General features: G+C 46.8%; 1 protein-coding gene across 2 annotated transcripts in view; it reads left to right on the forward strand.

Moving 5' to 3' along the window:
* LOC144762304 (exportin-5-like) overlaps positions 1 to 17,226 on the forward strand; it is a 2,548,278-nt gene that overhangs the window by 2,219,044 nt on the left and 312,008 nt on the right. For both annotated transcript variants that reach the window (XM_078647452.1, XM_078647453.1), the window contains one exon: positions 9,746 to 9,853. In XM_078647452.1, the coding sequence (XP_078503578.1) occupies positions 9,746 to 9,853 (108 nt within the window). The remainder of the gene's footprint in view (positions 1 to 9,745; positions 9,854 to 17,226) is intronic.

Genomic DNA, 17,226 nt, shown 5'->3' on the forward strand with positions numbered 1-17,226 from the left:
ATAACTAACGTGTTTCAGATTAACAAGTTACTTACCTTCGTTAACGAAATATCTATAAAAACATTAGTTAATTATAAATTCCTCATTGCCCCACCCATCCTCCCCGTTCTGCAAACTGATTTCCAGGGTTAAGGATATCCTTTCAGGGCCCTAGTTTTGTGCACCAGTGGTCAGTGTCATGCATGGCTCGTAGTTTCTGGCAAGGAAAGTTGGGTACAGAACTGACGTCAGCGCGCGAGGGCGGTGTCTAAGTAGCTGCCGCGACATCATCCCGGAGACCACAACGCTGACGACGGACGCAGTGTTGACCGATGCCACCTTCCGACGCACATAGGTACTGCTGACAAAAAAACTTTCCGGATCCAGTCTGATCCCTGGGGTAATTCTAAGGTAAGGAATCTATAACTAACTAACGTTTTTTACAGATATATCGTTACCAAAAGTAAGTAACTTGTTCATTATGCACACACGTTTAATACTATGCAGTAGTTAACAAATATTCATGAGGCTGGTGGAAATACCTTTTGCAGCATTACATTTGACCCCTAAAGAGCATGACCCCAAAAACCACAGTACCTCCCCTCCATGTACAATACAGCACCTGACCATGTGAAAGGCTTTCAATTTACATCAGCCTAATGTTCCCACAATGAGAGACCAGGACCACATGTCATATGTCATTCCATCACTGACTACAGTACCCTGTGCTAATATTATAGTTAATAAAGCATTGCAGCTTTTCAGGATTAATCAATATTGTCAGTAATACAACCCCTTTAAATAAAGAATTATAAATAAAACTTTAAAATAAACACTATACCAACATAAACCCTGTGTCTGTCTTTTTTAAATAACTTTATGCTACATTAGCTGCACACACCGAACCAGCTCCTAGAGGGCAGTGCACTCCCAGCTGTAGAGCGAAGGTTCCAGCCTTGAGGGTGCTTGAAATTGAATTAAACTCCAAGAGTGGTCTTGTTTTCTTTGACCCTGTCAACTTAGGGTCACCTTTTTGAAATGTGTTGTTTCCTGCAGCACCCCCATGCTCTCTTTTGCTCGTTGGCAGTATCCCTGCCATCCTGTGGCCACCACAAACAGTTGAAAATGCTTTGTCATCATCAGCCCCGCAGGTCATTATGGGGCACTCCTTTGCTGGAAGTGTGAATACTGCCTTTTCTTTTTTTAAATCCTTGGGGTGCCCGGTCCCACCCGGGCATCCTGCAAGCAGTGTGGGGAGGCCACTCTCTTCTTGAGCAGCATATTCTCTCACTGCCGAGGGAGCCAGCAGCTCTTCTCATCTGCCTGCTCCTGCAGGCAGGGAGTTTTCCTTCGTGGAGGCCGCCCTGCTTCACTCCTCACCCGCCTGTCCTGAGTACGGGGTGCAAGAGACTGTCTCGCCACCATTGAGGGAAGCGCAGCAGCACTCCACCTGCTCCATCTAGAGTTGGAACCTGGAGATGGGGACCTTTGCCCCCACGTCTCCTCTTAGGGGAGCGGGACGGCCCTCCCCCTTCCTTGGTGACATATGGGGCCCAGTGCCCCCTTTCTTTCTTTTTGGGAGGGCGGGGGCGTGGTGCAACAGTGCTACCCCTTCCATTTCTTTTACAGGGGCCAGATCGGGTCTCGCGCATTCCGGCCTGGGGGTTGGGATACCTGGGCCTCCAGGACTCGCCCAAGCTCGCCCCCCCCGAACTACAATCCATTTGGGCTGTTTGCACCGACCACCTGGCACTGGCCCACCCCGGGGATATCTTGTCTTCAGCAGTGGAGCTGCACAGGTTCTATTTCTGATGGAGGATCTAAAAGGTCAATTCCTCCTCCCTCTGATATCTTGTGCCCCATTGGGCCATTTGGCACGTTCTTGTCCTCATTTTTGCTCCTGGTGGCAAACCCTAACCACCTGGAGCCCTTTCCCCAGGCCTCCTGAACTCTAAAGTGCCACACTTTGCAGGGTGCTGGTTCCACAGGCTCCCTGCACCAGCTTTTCTTCTTTTTTTGTCCTCTGGGGCCTCTTTCCTCATGGGTGCAGATGTCCAGTTTATCGCCAACATTAGAGAGTGTAAGAGGACCAGCTTCCCTGGTCCCGTAGAGAGACCCCCGTGGTCCTGGGGTCAACAGTAGGTCCTTAGTCCTTAGTCCAGGCAGGTGGGGACATCAGAAAGTTCCTCCTTCCAGTTGTCTATTGCTGCTGCTGTCCAGTCCTAGTGCCCATCTCCAACAAAAGGCAGTCTCTTCCCCTTTTGCAAGACTTTTTAAGTGGGAGTGTGGAAGAAAAGAGGCTTTTTGTGTGTTTAACCCCCAATTTTTGCCCCCATTTTGACTACTAGGTACTGGTTTAATGGCTCGGAAATGCCCTGAGCCCTATAAACAGGACTCAGTACACAGTGCTCTGACGCTTAAAAATGAGGCAAGTGTAATTGACGTGTCCCCAATTAGCATAGCCAACTTACTTGTAAATCCCTAGAATATGGTACCACAGGTAGCCAGAGCCTGTAGGTTACTGTTTTCTCCGGGACTGCAGCACTTATTGTGCCACCCTGAATGAGACAAGGTAAAAAATGGCTCCCAGTCTGCCAGTGCAGAATGGAAGGGCAGATTTAAACCGCTAACTCTACTTTGCTATTTAAGTTAAAGGCATAGCCCAAACCTCCCTTTTTTAATACATGTAAGTCACCCCTAAGGTAGGCCTAACAAGCCCTAAGACAGGGTTTTGCATGGTAAAAAGTATAACCTATACTTTTACGTGTTCCAGCAGTAAAAACGATAAATAGTTTTTACTGCGGAAAAGCTAGTAGCCAGATATGCAAGTACAGAGTTCAGAATGGCAACTCAGCCCTGCTAACTTCTGAATGAAACTACTGAAGTTGGTACTGTAGGGTATCAAAATAATCAGTGCATTAAGTATAATTTAATGTTTACATTGAATTTAATGTTACTGGTGGGGAAAGTGCAACTAAAGAAGTTGACACTTTAAGTTGCCCAAGTTACTGTTGTACACGGGGTCTGTCCTGCAGACAGCTTTCCACTCTCCTGAGGAGATGTGGTAACGACTCCCAGGACAGGAGTTAATAGGGTTTTGCTTGGGAGAGGAGTGTTACCTTTACTCCTTTAGGAAGCTACACAGGTGCTGATCTTCAAAGGTGATGCCGCCTTTGAAAGGCAAGTGCGTATCACTTAGTAAAGGGGTTGCTGTATTGTTTGGGCAGACAGACTGGCTCCAGGGACAGGGAAGGGAAGCCAGTTGTCTAACCGGTTTTCCAGGTGCATGCAGCCCTCTTGGTAACCACACCTCTTGGTTAAGCTAGGAAGCTTTACACGCCAAGAAAGGGCTTTTGCCATGTTGAAAGTGGGCTTAATTGTGCATCCGGGGATGCCCAGATGCCACACTATGCAGGATGTGGTCATCAGGGGGGTAAGGAACATTGTGGCCTATTAGCTACCAACCGCATCCTGCCCAAGGGCATTTCCTGACCCCTGACAATCTACTGATCTCGCCTGGAAGAAGGACTACCTTAATGCATCATGGAAGTGTCTGGTGGCTCAGTGGACTAATGCATCCACTACAGGGGTCTGTGTTCGACCTCATGGTCACAGGTTCAAATCCCGGCAGGTCCACTCAGCCTTTCATCCATTTGAGGTCAATAAAATGAGCACCATTGAGTTGGGTAACAATAAACATCTGTTATTCAGTGCCAGGACACCTTCGGGTAATCGTGCGCTTTACAAATACACCTGTTATGTTATGTTATGCAAGTGGCAAAGAGAGGCTACACCAGTGTTGACTGCACCTAATGAACCTGGTGGCTAGCAAAGGAGAGGGACTGCCCTTGCTGTGTCCTACTAGAGTAGAAAATGTCTCCAGAGCCCAGCCAAAGCCAAGAGCTTCCAATGTTCAGCTGACCTCTTGTTCACCAAACAGGGAAACAGCTGAGAAGCCTGCTGGAGCAAGTTGGTAGCTCAAAATATTCAGGCTGACACCATGCAGCACCAGGGACCAGGACCCAACGTTAAAAGTTGCACCCAATGTTGCTGAGCTCGGAACAGCTGTCTGAGTGCAGCTTGGTTGCCCAGAAGACAACTTATCGCCCAGAGAAGGATTTAGCTGTGACTGGGGTGCCAGGTAACTACCTGCACAGAGAGCACATCGAGGGACCACCTCACCCCCTTCGAGCACTGATTAGTGCTGCAGGAAGACCCCCCATCGACCACATCGCATCTACAGCATCCTTGAGGCGATAGTACTACTACTACTTAACTGAGGTTGTTTTTTACTGTTTTATAATGTAATTTATGTATATTAAAGAGGTATTAAAGTATTACCACAAGTACACCCAACTTGACAAACTGGAATTATCAGACATATATGAATCTATGTTAAGATACCAACGCAAGAAAACTGTAGTGTGTACCAGATTCTTGAATCATATTAGTCATTGACAGTTTTGCAGATTGATAGTTTTGCAGATATAGTCATTGATAGTTTTGCAGAAACTGTACTCTAAGGCATATTTCCCCCTATGTATATAATAGTGCCACTGCAGAAAAAAGTAAACCACACTGACTTTCCCTATGAGTGTCCACTTATATTAAAAGGCCTACCGCTGGTCAACATCTAACCCTGCAGGGTCCCCTCTGTGACAGCCTACCTGTGCGCAGTTGGTTGTGCGCAGCCCTCACATGCTCATGTGTATCCAGCCAAGTGTCCCTTACCCTCGCTGCGTTATCTTAAAAGGCGGACACTGGCGGTAAACATGCGTGGTCCATTTACCATGGGTAAGACATTAATTGGGAGGCTCACCCACAGTAAAAAAAGTCCAAAACCAGGTGACCTAAAAGCAAAAATTCCAGGCGATTTAAAAGGGCAGAACCCATTTTGTTACAGTAGCATTCGACTCACAGGATGCATATTTTTATTTTCCCTACCTGCAGGAGCTATCTGCAATTCAGTGGTCCAGGAGCATTTTCAGCTTTTGGTGCTCCCTTTTGGCCTAATCAGAGCCTCCCGGGTGTTCAAGAAAGTAACTGGCGAGGAGCCAAGCTCGCGAGCGTAATGGTCGCCTTTTAGCTCGGCTCCCGCAGCCCTCCGGCCTGATTGCCTATCCTGTCTTCTATCCTGTCCGGAGACGACACATTATCGGGGAATTGGAAACAGAACACCTTGTTTGTACTTACCATTTGGTCCGGAGATCTCAATGTGCAGCGGCTCCGAAGTTGTGCCCTCCGCAAGATCGGGGCCTCCGTGGAACCTAGACCGGGACCTCGCCTGGGGGATCCGACGGCTCTCGGCCCCGGCCGAGAGCGTGAACCAATGATGAGAGCCGTTGTGCGAAAATCCCGGCGATCCTGATCCGGGCCTGCCCTGGTGACCACGCGGCTGATGTGGGCGAGATGCACCGGGGACTGACTCTGTGAAGGGGTCCTCCCCCCGCCGCTGCTTTGTCCGGCAGCCCTGGCCCTCTGCGCCCGGACTCGGCTTGTTGGGGGTGCCTGTGCTGGTGTAGGCGGGGACCCGTATTGGGCGGACATCCTTTCGGCACCAGGGCTGCCATTGCTGGGACCCCCGGAGCTCTGTAAAGTCCTACATTTTTGAACTGTTTTTCCGGGGGTCGTGGAGGGCGGCGACTGGGCTGACTTCACGAAATGGCGGCCGACCCTCTGGAACAAGAATCACCCTGTGGCGGCGGGCTTGGGTTGCCTAATTGCGCGGGGATCTGGTCTGGTGAGCGTGAGCTTACGGTCAGAGATATCCTGGAAGCTCTGAGATCCCTGCGCGCATCCCTGGACCCCGATGTCCCGGTGGGTCCGCCACGATCTGCCGCCATTTTGGGCGGCCGTGTCTTCTTGCCGCCCTCTTGTTTCAGTGACTCCATTGCCTCGCCCTCCTCGATTGCTGCAAGTGTTGCTGCCGCTGATCGAAGATCGTTTTGTGTGCCGGTGACTTTGGAGCTCCCTGTTTTGCGAGGTTCTGACCCCGGGGACTTGGACATTGTGCCGTGGCCCTGTCCGACATGGATGCCTGGAACTATTGGTGGACTGCCTCCTGCACCTGCTCCGATGGCTTTGCCTTTGTCCTTCATAGTGACCCCCTCGCTCTCCCCAGCGGCGAAACTGAACTCCTGTTTTTTATCATCCGTGCTGCGATTGCTGAAACATCTATACTCTCTGTTTGGACTTCTGCTCCCTTGCGGACCGATTTCCCCCCCATGTTGTTATGGCAGTCGCCATTTTTCTCGATTGTATGCTGGTCTTGTACTTAGTATCTCATTTTACACTGTCATGTGGTGGGTGGGGTTTGTGGTTCGGAAGGGATGGGGGTGATATGCACGACTCTTGGTTGATTCTTGGTATACGACTTAGTGGCGTAATTGTTTCTACCCGTGGATAGATGGGAGGTCCCCTTCTCTGTACGTTTTATGGCGCTTGATGGGGTGTCGTCCTGGTCTGTTTTTTGCTGTGATTGTTTGGTTGGGCGGAGGGCGGCGGCCGGCCATTTTGATTGCTGTTCTTATGCTCCTCCCTCCTGTTTTCTTCTTTCCGTTTCTGTTTCTTTTTTGTCTCGTTCTTCTCTCATTCCTTCTCGCTATATTTCGGGTTCTGGTTTAGAGCGACAGGCACGCTGTTTGAAGGGTAGGCCATAGCCTTCTACAGGGGTGCAGGGTGGGATGGGTGGGTTGGGTTCTGTTTGATGTTTGTTTTCTGGTTCTATGGCCCTTTTGTATCTCTTTTTCGTAAAGCCGCGTCTGTCCCGGCCTCCCGTGGTGTGTTCGGGGTGGGGTGTGTGGCGTCGTTACCCCTCCTTTTATGATTCGGTTACCTTTTTTTTCTCGATCGCTGTACCCTCACTGGTGCTGTTACTCCTGTTGTCTCCTGTATTCCCGCCACGGGACGCCTGTGTCGGCGTGTCTTTTTTCTTTCGTTTTTATATTTCATTTCTTTTTTCCCTTTTCATTGTTCCACCTTGTCCTCCTCCCCTCCCCCTCATTCCCCCCCCTTTTTTCCCCCTCTTTTCCTCGTCCCCGCCCCCCTCCCTCCTTTTTCCTAGAGGTCACTATGACGGGCTGGTTTTGCTGTGCTGTTTCTCTGATCCCTCTGTCCTGGCTTAGCTGTGGTTTGGGTGGTGGGCATGTGACGATGATAACGCTCAGGTGTCGATTATGTCTCAATTATCCTGATCTTCTTGTGTGCATTGTGTTGTCTCTCCTGTACTTCGGCCCTTTACCCCCTTATTGACTCTGAGGCTGGTTCTGGGACATCGGACGTCTCTATATTGAAAGTGAGCCTGTCATACACCCTCTCCCCATATTATAAAATTAACCTTTTTTTGCTCCTGTGTTTTGGCCCTCTAGTTCCTAAGTCTCTTCTTCCCTTTTAACGATTGTACTGCCTCTGCTTCGTGCTGCTTGATTCTGTAATGTTTGCCTTGGAACCTCTGATTGCTTTACACATTGCGGCCGGCCGGTTTGGTTGTAGGCCTAGACTTGCATATCCTTTTGATGTCAATAAAGGTTTTTAAAAAAAAAAAAAAAAAAAAAAAGTAACTGGCGGTGATCGCAGTTTACCTTCAGAAGTTGGGTATGTTGGTCTTCCCCTATATCTAAGACTGGCTGTTGTAAGCTGACTTTCCTTAGGCAGGCATGGACCATCCCCAGACGATAAACCTTCTAACATTGTTGGGGTTTACTATCAATGTGCTAAAGTCACACCTGACTCCTTTGTAGATGCTCCCGTTAATCTGAGCCATCCTGGATACGGTGTAGTTTTGTGCGTAGTTTTGTGCTTACCCCTCCTCCCCAGAGCAGAAAGCCCAATAAAGTTGTGCTGTGATCCCGATGTTTCAGCCTCCAACATCTGGATCTCAGTGAGGTTGGCATTGAGGTTGCTGGGGCTATAAGCCGCATTCATCCTACTAGTCAACCCCACCACATGGCACATGTAGGCTCTGCAGCAGGACCTGCAGTGTCAGTGGACACAGCACCAGGGGAATATATCGGATTTCAGGAGAGACTGAAAAAGATCTGCAATAGTGACTTCTAGACCGCAGTTGGTCCTGTGGCAAACTCCTCTTCTTACTCCACCCAGAGCGAACCGTGATGATGAATCCATCAAAACTTGGCTGACGAGGTTATCTGGAGATATGTTGCTCCCAGACTTAAGACTTGACAGGCTTGCCATAGGGGTGACTTACATATATATCTGGGAGAAGTCTTGCTTTGCCATTACTGTAAATAACCAAGTTGGGCACAGCTGTTCAAACTGCTCTTCCAGCTTGCAATGGCCACCTGGGAGTCTCATTTTACTCAAGCCAAACACTGAGTGGAACAACTAGTGCTGCAGGCCCTGGGATGACCCTCTAACTTACATGGCTTTGGTACCCTGGGTACCATTTACTAGAAACTTACCGGCAAGTCAGCTGGCCTCAGTGCACTCTGAGCCAAAAAACCAGCAGCAGAAGTCAAAATCTTGGGGGTGCCTATACAAAAAGAGCATTTCCTTACAAAACATGAAATAAGTGTCCACTGATCAGTCCCAGAAAAAAGCTTTACATCAATGTCCTGAAGCATATAGCGGTCTGGAGCTTCATCGTGACAACATAGAAAATCACCTCCATGTTTTACTTGAAAAACAATACAGAATAAAGAAGCCACCTCCCGTTGTTCATCAGTATCTGGGTGGAAGCCCTCAGCAGGACAGCGAGTACCTCTCAGGAAAAAAGTTACATCTGGATCATGTGAACATTGTCTTTTGGCTGTGGGGTTGCCCTTTGTTCGACCTTTTCATGACACTATCAAATAAGAAATACTGGTACTTCACCCGCAAGCAGTGGCATGCAGGGTTGAGGAACAGTGCAGTTTATCATGACTCAAGACCTTTGCTTAAACCTTTCACTGCTGCCTGTGGTACAGAGACGGGTTGTCTACAAAGCCAAGAAAGAGCCCACCTTTGGCTCACCGCTATCAGTCCACCAATCTACTTCATGTGTCAGAAGCGCCCCACATTTTTCTGGGCAAGTGCTGCATGTATTATTCTTATTATTTGCCCTCTGATTTCATTTCTTGGACATCTGTCAGGCTGTGACCTGGGTGTTTGTGCATATTTACCTGTCAGGTCCGTTGTGACGGGCACTTTGCCCATTTGGCCGCCGAGACTTTCTGGTCTACATCTGTTAGCAGACCCACTTGCGGGGAGGTATTTATTGAGTATCTGTTCTAAGGTAAGGAATTTGTAGCTAAAAGTCTCTGTGTAATGAAAAAGTGACTTACCTTCCGAAATGCTTTATTTGATAGAGACTCTTATCTAGCCGCAAATTCCTTACCAATCCTCCCAGCTCTGCAAACAGATTTCTCTGCATAGGTGACCTTTGTAGGTTCTAAGTGTCGGCACACTGGTCTATCAGTATTCTGTTGTGCATCTGGCAATTTGGCATGGAAATGTCATAAAAAGAAACTGATGTCAGCAACCTGGGGTGACGCCTGTATAGGCACCGACACGTCACTTCCAGCTCTGATGCAGAGCCGAGCGACTCCACCTACCAGCATGCTGAGATACTGCTCAAGATTTTCTAGATCGTTTCTGATGGCTGGGGAATATTCTGAGGTAAGGCATCTGTGGCTATGTAGTCTCTACGAGATAAGGTATTACTGGAGGTAAATAACTTATTCTTTTGGTCTAGTTCTTGGCTAATTGTATTTATTGCTTTTAACATCCTTCACCTTGTTAATCTCAATTTTTTTTGCTTTCACAATAGGATATTCGGTCTGCTCTCTTAATAACAGCTTTCACCTCTCTTGTGTGGAAGGATGGCTTAACCTGTCACAGAAGTGCTACTCATCTCTGTTGGCCTCTTCTCCAGCATGTAAGTAATGCCTTAATGTGATGCAGTGTGTTTGGAGGATCGTACCTCTACAAGACAACTCAAATGGCAAGCCTAAATTCCATTAGCCCTGCAACTTTTTTGTATTTTCATGTTTTCTAAAGGCAATACTCGGTCCTTTCTCTCATGATGCCTCTGAGTATATCCCTACAAAAGGAGTTGTTTGCAAGCCAAATGCAGAGTGGTGCCTCTGGTGTGCTGTACATGATGTGTAATTTCACAAATTTCTATATTATCTTTGCAGTGATTTAAATCGTATTATTTTGTTTACTTTGTATCAATGTCACTGAGTGTTGATTACCGTAAAATATTCCACAACCGTTAGACTGGATCAATAAAATCTTGATCAGTACCTCTGTACACTGCTAAAAGGCGCTGCATCGATCTCGTCCACGCTGGATATCTCGTGAACGGTGCCTATATACGCACCACCCCGGCACCTTGACATCAGTTCCTTTCTTTCCCCGCCACCAGTTGCAGATCCGCAGAACTACAATGGTCATTTTTTTTACCTACTTTTTTTTTTCAACTTTATCGAGCTATTTCTTCTCTGTTTCCAGTGTGCTAGGGATATGTCCTCTTTGAAACTAAGGGGTTTCATACCTTGTGGGAAATGCTCAAGACTAATGTCTCTGACTGATCTCCACTTCGTCTGCCTGGGGTCTGGCCATGACTCCAAGGCCTACTCGAACTGTCTCTTGATGCAACCAAAGGCGATTTAGGGGAGGGCGATGAAGCTCCTTGCAGCATCGTTCCCTCTCTCAAGGATTGTCTCGTCCTATGGCCATTCAGGGGACCATTCCCTGTGCCATTCCCTTTACGTTACTTTATCAAAGTCCACATTTTCTTCAGGTAAGTAAATAAGAGTGGTTGTTGAAGAGCCACTCAACTTCTCTGTACCCTTCTTCATCTCGAAAAGGGTCACCAGAACGTCACCACTCCTCTAGATCCTGCTGTAACACACCTCCTGCAGATCAGACACTGGATCAATCTTCATGCATCCCGTATGCTGGAGTTACTCCTACCCAAACAAACAGTTTTACCAAGCAGTGTTCCTCCTCTTCGGGAAAACATCTTCCTCTGGATCGCCTTCAGGCCCCAAGGAGTCATTACTTTTGGCAGGCCCTCTCCCATGCTGGTTAAACCCTCTGGATCCAACCCCGAGCCCCATGCCGGATACATGACCTTTGAGTTCAATCCCTTGGTACCACTGCTGGTGTCGCCCAGATCATTCTTTCGACTCCAAGACAACACTGCATGAAATGTCTCCATTGACAGGGTAGTGGGCTCCAAAGTGCCTGTTTGATGCCCTGCCTGGCTTCTTCAGGCTTTTCGGGGGATGTCCCATCAAACCTAATGTTTGATTGGGCACCTGTTTGGATGTAGCACTGGGGTGATTTAAGGACAGTATGGTCACATCTTTCTCCTTAGGATTGGCCGCTGCCCCTCGCGAGCAGCATTCCTCCTTTTGTCCCTCATGTGCCCTTGGTAGGGGACTTTAGTCTCGCCAATACCAAACATATCCGCAAGGCCAGCAGTTTTCCCAGACTTTTTGTGGCGGAGGTAGAGGCTCCTATAGGCCATATGGACAGTAAGGCACCATCATGCCCAGTCCTCCACCCCTTTCTGCCACCCCACCAAACCTCTTTAGTGCGCCCTTCTCGGTGCACAGCCATCCGGTTGGAGGCAGGATACAGCACTTTCTACCAGTACAGGAAAGCGGTCAAGTCAGCCAAGCATGTTACAGATTGTGCAGTGTGGTTACGCACTTCGATTCTTCAAGACCCCACCACCAATGCCACCCTCTGTACAACAATTGTCAGAGGATTTTCTGTCCTTGTTACGCCAGGAAGTACAGGTTCTTATGGCGAAAGGAGTCATCAAGGGGGTTCCACCACCAGAAGTAGGTGGTCGTTGTTACTTCCGCTACTTTCTAGTGCCGAAAAAAGATGGAAGTCTCTGCCCTATTCTAGATCTTTGCCCTCTCAACGCCTTTCCGAGCGAGAACAGGTTCAAGATTCGCACCCTTGCCCCTGTCCTGTCTGCCTTGGAGACTGGATGCTGGCAAATGACCTGCAGGATGCTTATTTTCTTATCACTGTCTTGCAGGCCCACAGGCGTTAAGTTGCGGTTCATGGTGGGCTCCGGGGTCTTTCAGTTTTCTGTGCTCCCTTTTGGCCTCACCAGCGCCCCTTGTGTTTTCTCGAATGTGATAGCAGTAGTTGCTGCTCACCTTCGAAGGTTGGGAATCCCAGTCTTTCCTTACCTTGAAAATAGGTTGTTGAAGGTGGACACGTCTCAGCAGTCATCACCCACCTGCAGACTATGGCAAACCTTCATTTGTTGTGGTTCACTATCAATATGCCTAAGTCACATCTGACTCTTCCCAAACTATCCCTGTCATCAGAGCCATTCTGAACACTGTACAGTTTCTCTTTTACCCTCTAGCGCAGAGAGTCCCGGATATTCGGGCAATCGTGTCAATGTTTCAACCTCAACCCTGGATTTCAGTGAGACTGGCTCAGAAGTTACTGGGTCTGATGGCCTCTTGCATCCTGCTGGTGAAACACATCAGGTAGCATATGTAGGCTCTGCAATGGGATCTAAAATCCCAGGTTGCGCAACTTCAAGAGAATCTCTCCTATCTGGGGCAGATTTCAGAAGAGACTGCAAGACATCTGCAATGGTGGCTATTGAACAACGATCTGGTCAGTGACAGACCCCTCTCCCTTCCCATCGTTGATGCTTGTGACCAATGCACCGATTCTGGAGTGGGTTTGCCAACTGGGATAGGTGGAAATCAGAGGGCTCTGGTCTCTAGTAGATACCTATCTCCAAATCAGCTTATTGGAGTTGCAGGCCATCCACATGGTGTTGAAAGCCTGAGAATCCATCCTCCGATCAGCCTGCCCCTTCTGGAGGATCTCCTGTTGCAACAGCAGCGTCGGTCCTGCACCCAAACCTGCGCACACTCCACCTTAATGCTTGGAGATTGAGTGGCGACAACTGATCGCTTTTGACCTTCCTCCTGAAGTTTTCTGATGTTATTATGGCAGATCGGCATCCCTCAAAAAAGTTGGTACATGCCTCATGTTGGGGCCAATTTTGTGGCTTGTTCATCAGATAAGCGCATTGACACATTTCATGCCCATCTATCTGAGGTGTTGCGGTTTGTGTTGTCCTTGGCCTGGCAGGGCATGGTGTTGGGCATTGTTAAAGGTTTTTGGGTGAGTGTATCTGCATTTTTGAGGTTGCCGGATCAGAATTCTCAGTTTGAATCCCCTGTTGTGACTCGGTTTCTGAAACGTTTGCTGCATGTTTCTACCTTTCCCTTTCATTATTCCCCAGGGGAACTTGAATCTGGTCCACACCTTTCTGATGAGTTCCCCTTTTGAGCCCATTTATAGCTGTCCTCTCAGGCATCTGATTATTAAGATGGTTTTCTTGGTGGCCCGTAGGCTGAGCAAACTTTTAGTCTTTCTTAGTCCACCCACAGTAGACTACTTTCTTTCATGACAAACTGGTTCTCTGAACGCATGCCTCCTTCCTACCCAAGGTAGTCACTCCGTTCTATGTTGATCAAGCGATCACCCTTTCGGTGTTCTTTGCTCCACCTCACCCTTCTAAGGAGGAGGAGAAGCTCCATCATTTGAGTCCAAAGAGGGCTCTTAGTTTTTATATTGATCATACCCAGGACCACTGACTGGATGATCAGCTTTTTGTTGGATTCACCGTAGCAAAGAAGAGCAATGCTGTGCAAAAGAGGACCATCTCTATGTATTATATCCTGCATAATTATTTGCTACACAATGGCGAACAAGCAGCCTCCGGAACGACTGAGCTCATTCCACCAGAGCCAAGGCTACGACTACTGCGTTAGCGGTGATGTAGGCATTATTACATACCTCTTGAAGCACTACTCTCTGGATGGTCAGGTCTGTCAGGAGAGGCACTTTGCTCTCTTGGTCCTACAAAATTTCTTGGTTTGAGTCAGTTAGCAGAACCTCCTCTGCTGACTAACAGTACTCCATTGCCGCTAGGTCGCGGGTTTGCGCTGAGCATATTTAGAAGTCCTCATTGGCTGGCGGTATCTTAGAGGCGGTTTGCTGATGGAGTGAGTCCTTAGTGGAGTGGAGACTGCTAAGTACTACTTATTAACGTTGCAATACACATACATGTTGTGTTTGCTTCTAAAATATATGTAGGTAATGTGATATACCCCTTTTTTTTCATATTGCATAGCACACAATCAGCACACACATACACTATTGAATGCACACCCACAGGCACCACCACAACAAAAAATATTGTTCTTAAGTGCCAGTACAGATGTGTTCATTTTACCTTGATAGGTTGGAAAATTAACACTAATGCTTTATACATAAGAAACAAATTGCATGCAAGAGCAAGGTAGAATTACATTAGGTTAAAGCAATTGTCAACTCACTATTCATAGTAAAACCAGTGTAAAAGAAGCTTAACTTAGATCCAGGCAACAACGACGTTGATTAGCATTGAGGTCAAGTAGTAGCAGCAAAGGGAGGACCTGGACAGTGATTTTCAAGACAGAAACAGAAATGGGAAATAGAAAAATGGTATGTTTCTTCCTCATTTCCTTCGGTTCCGCCAGCTCAAAGTAGGAGGTATCCCCACCACAGTTTCCTCGACGGAAAGGCACATCATGATTAACGAAGTGGTAATCTTGGCTGGACTCCCGCCAACAGCCGCTTCTGCCGATGACGCAGTCGACACTGGTGAGCAATCCTGGAGGAGACGACAGGACTCGGGCGGTCTTTTGTCCATGGACCCGCCAGCATCTAAAGAATGCAGGCGTGCCTCCAAGTAGACGGGTAGTGAAACCATCGAAAAAGTATGATGGCGAGACCAGATCCACCAAGATCTCAATCAGACCCTCTGTCTAAACACAGATTCCTTACCAACCCACCCTTACTTCCCACCCCACCCTGCCCTTCCTCAAATGGAAGGTCCTCTTTTGTCCAGCGTACTTGTCACAACCATTCTGATGAGTCTGCGCAGAATGTGTCACAAGAGAAACTAATAGCCTGCCTATATAGGCACAGCACACATCATATCCTGCGCGGACAATGTTGATGCAGAGCTGTTGGCACAATGTACCAGCGTACAGAGGTACTGCACATGTTTTTCCGGGTCAGGTCTGATGCCTAGGGAATATTCTAAGGTAAGGAATCTGCTGTTAGATAAAGTCTCTACCAGAAAAGGCGCTACCGAAGGTCAGTAGCTTGTTTTTCTGTGCTATATTTATCTGCTTATTCTTTACTTTTAAGATGACTCTTAATTAGTCCCTCTTTACAAAAAAAAAAATTTTTTAATAAAGAATAACATCAGAAATTATGAATTTAAGAGAACGGCAGCATCCTGTACATTTGAGGTGAATATCGCACTTTGAATTTCCTTCATGTTTAAGTAACATCCTGGCAGTCATAGGTGATAGTAGGCTATGCCTGTGACTACATTGCAGGTTTAGTACATGTATGATAAGGTAGATCCCAGCCCTGTAGTTTCAGAAGCCGCAAAATGGGTCCGTACACCGATTCATTTACTAAAAAATGAATGTATGTAAGTAGGTGTTCTCAGTCATTGAAAAAGTGTTACTCAAGAGGCAAACGTCTATTTTTTTGATAGAGGATATATACATTTCCAGTGAAGATTCAATGGAGGTGACACTCGATCTTCATTTAATGGGCAGTTATCACACTATGTACCACCTGTAGGTGTAACATAAAAATGACCAGTTATATCTATTACATGGGAAGACTTCATTCCGTAATGTCTAAATGAGTCCACATGTGAAATTTACTTTGGATGTGAAATTTACTTTATTGCATGGTTTGTTAAAACCCTTGCAGTGGCCTAATGAGTCCATATGCCACACATTTAAAGTACATCATATCTTTTGACCACAGTACCTCCAGCAGTATGGAAAAGTGCTGGGAAATAGGTCACAGTCTGCTTAGGTTATACTATCTTTAGCATCTCTAAATGCTTCTACAATGGTGCAATGAGAAGATCTAAAGATTCTTGAACAAATGTGCAACTGAGAGCTGCCATGTATCTATTTATGAAAATCACTTTATGCATTGTAGCATCTTCAATAATAGTTATCAATATTACAATAATGGTGTGGGTGATCCTATAAGGCTTCACAGTTGCGAGTGTATAGATGGCTATATAACATGAAGATAGGTACTCTAGAGCCTACACAAAGCTAACTTTCCAGATTTTTGAAGCATTTGAAAGACAGTCACATTTCTACTTAAAACATTACTGCAGCATAAAGCTGAATGCTGTTTCCCTAAAAACCTGAAGGAAAAGAAGCAAAGTGCATCCAGATAGGCTGCACTATGAAGCTGCTTTTAAGAAGAGTATCTTCCCTATCATAGCATGCTTTGTGCTGGCACTTGGCTCTGTGATAGTGAGAGGATCTTTTGATACTGTTGGTGTATTTAAGCACCCTATTTCGATGGAATTGTCTCTGATTCCTATATTTCTAAGCTTCACTTAACATGTTCAGCATTTAGGTAGAATTTGCACCTGTTTTTTCCAACTTCCAGGTGGATTTGTTTTTATCTTTTTCTGGATAAATAGGTCGTAACTCTTTGGTGAATAGTCCCTCGTAGGAGAAAAAAGCAGCAAATGATCCACACTTTATTTGAATGGTTTGACTTCCATTGTTACACACTTCTAAGAAATGAGAGTTCACATCCCAAAAAACTGTAAAGGACAGGGAAATTATCTTCCTCAGGGGGAAGTTGGAGTTTCTCAAGTGCAAGGAACAACAAAAGGAGTGCGACTGGGAGGCCTGAGAACGAGGTTGTTCTGCTGCGTCCATGCAGTCTCCTCAAAAAAACTTGAGAGGAGAGAGATCTAGGGAGAAGAAGAGACACAGGAGTGGTTACCTTGGTTTTCATTTTAGACTTTATCCGTTTACCAGAATGACTTTGGAGACTGGGACAGCCATTACATATTAGCCTTTTAAAAAGTTTACGGAGTCATAAAAATTGTCCAGAGCCTAACATCAGTTGCAGTGGAAGCATGGATCAGGGTTGAAACAGACTTCACTGTTGATTCATTTGTCACCTAGGCACTCCATTAGGCAGTTAACTTCAAGACACTAAGTCAAGATGTTCAATATCAAGGCAGTCCACTAAGAATCAGCCAATACCATATGCTTCCACTTGCAGATCGGTGTCACTTAGATTGAAGTTAACACAGATGAACACTTTCGGTGCAGGGTATTTTATTGCCATTGTAACCACTAACCTTACATTCATTTCCTGCTATGCTCCATCTTTGGTTTTACTTGTCATGTTCCA

This window comes from Lissotriton helveticus, chromosome 6 (assembly GCF_964261635.1).
Source record: "Lissotriton helveticus chromosome 6, aLisHel1.1, whole genome shotgun sequence".
NCBI classification, from domain to species: Eukaryota; Metazoa; Chordata; class Amphibia; order Caudata; family Salamandridae; genus Lissotriton; species Lissotriton helveticus.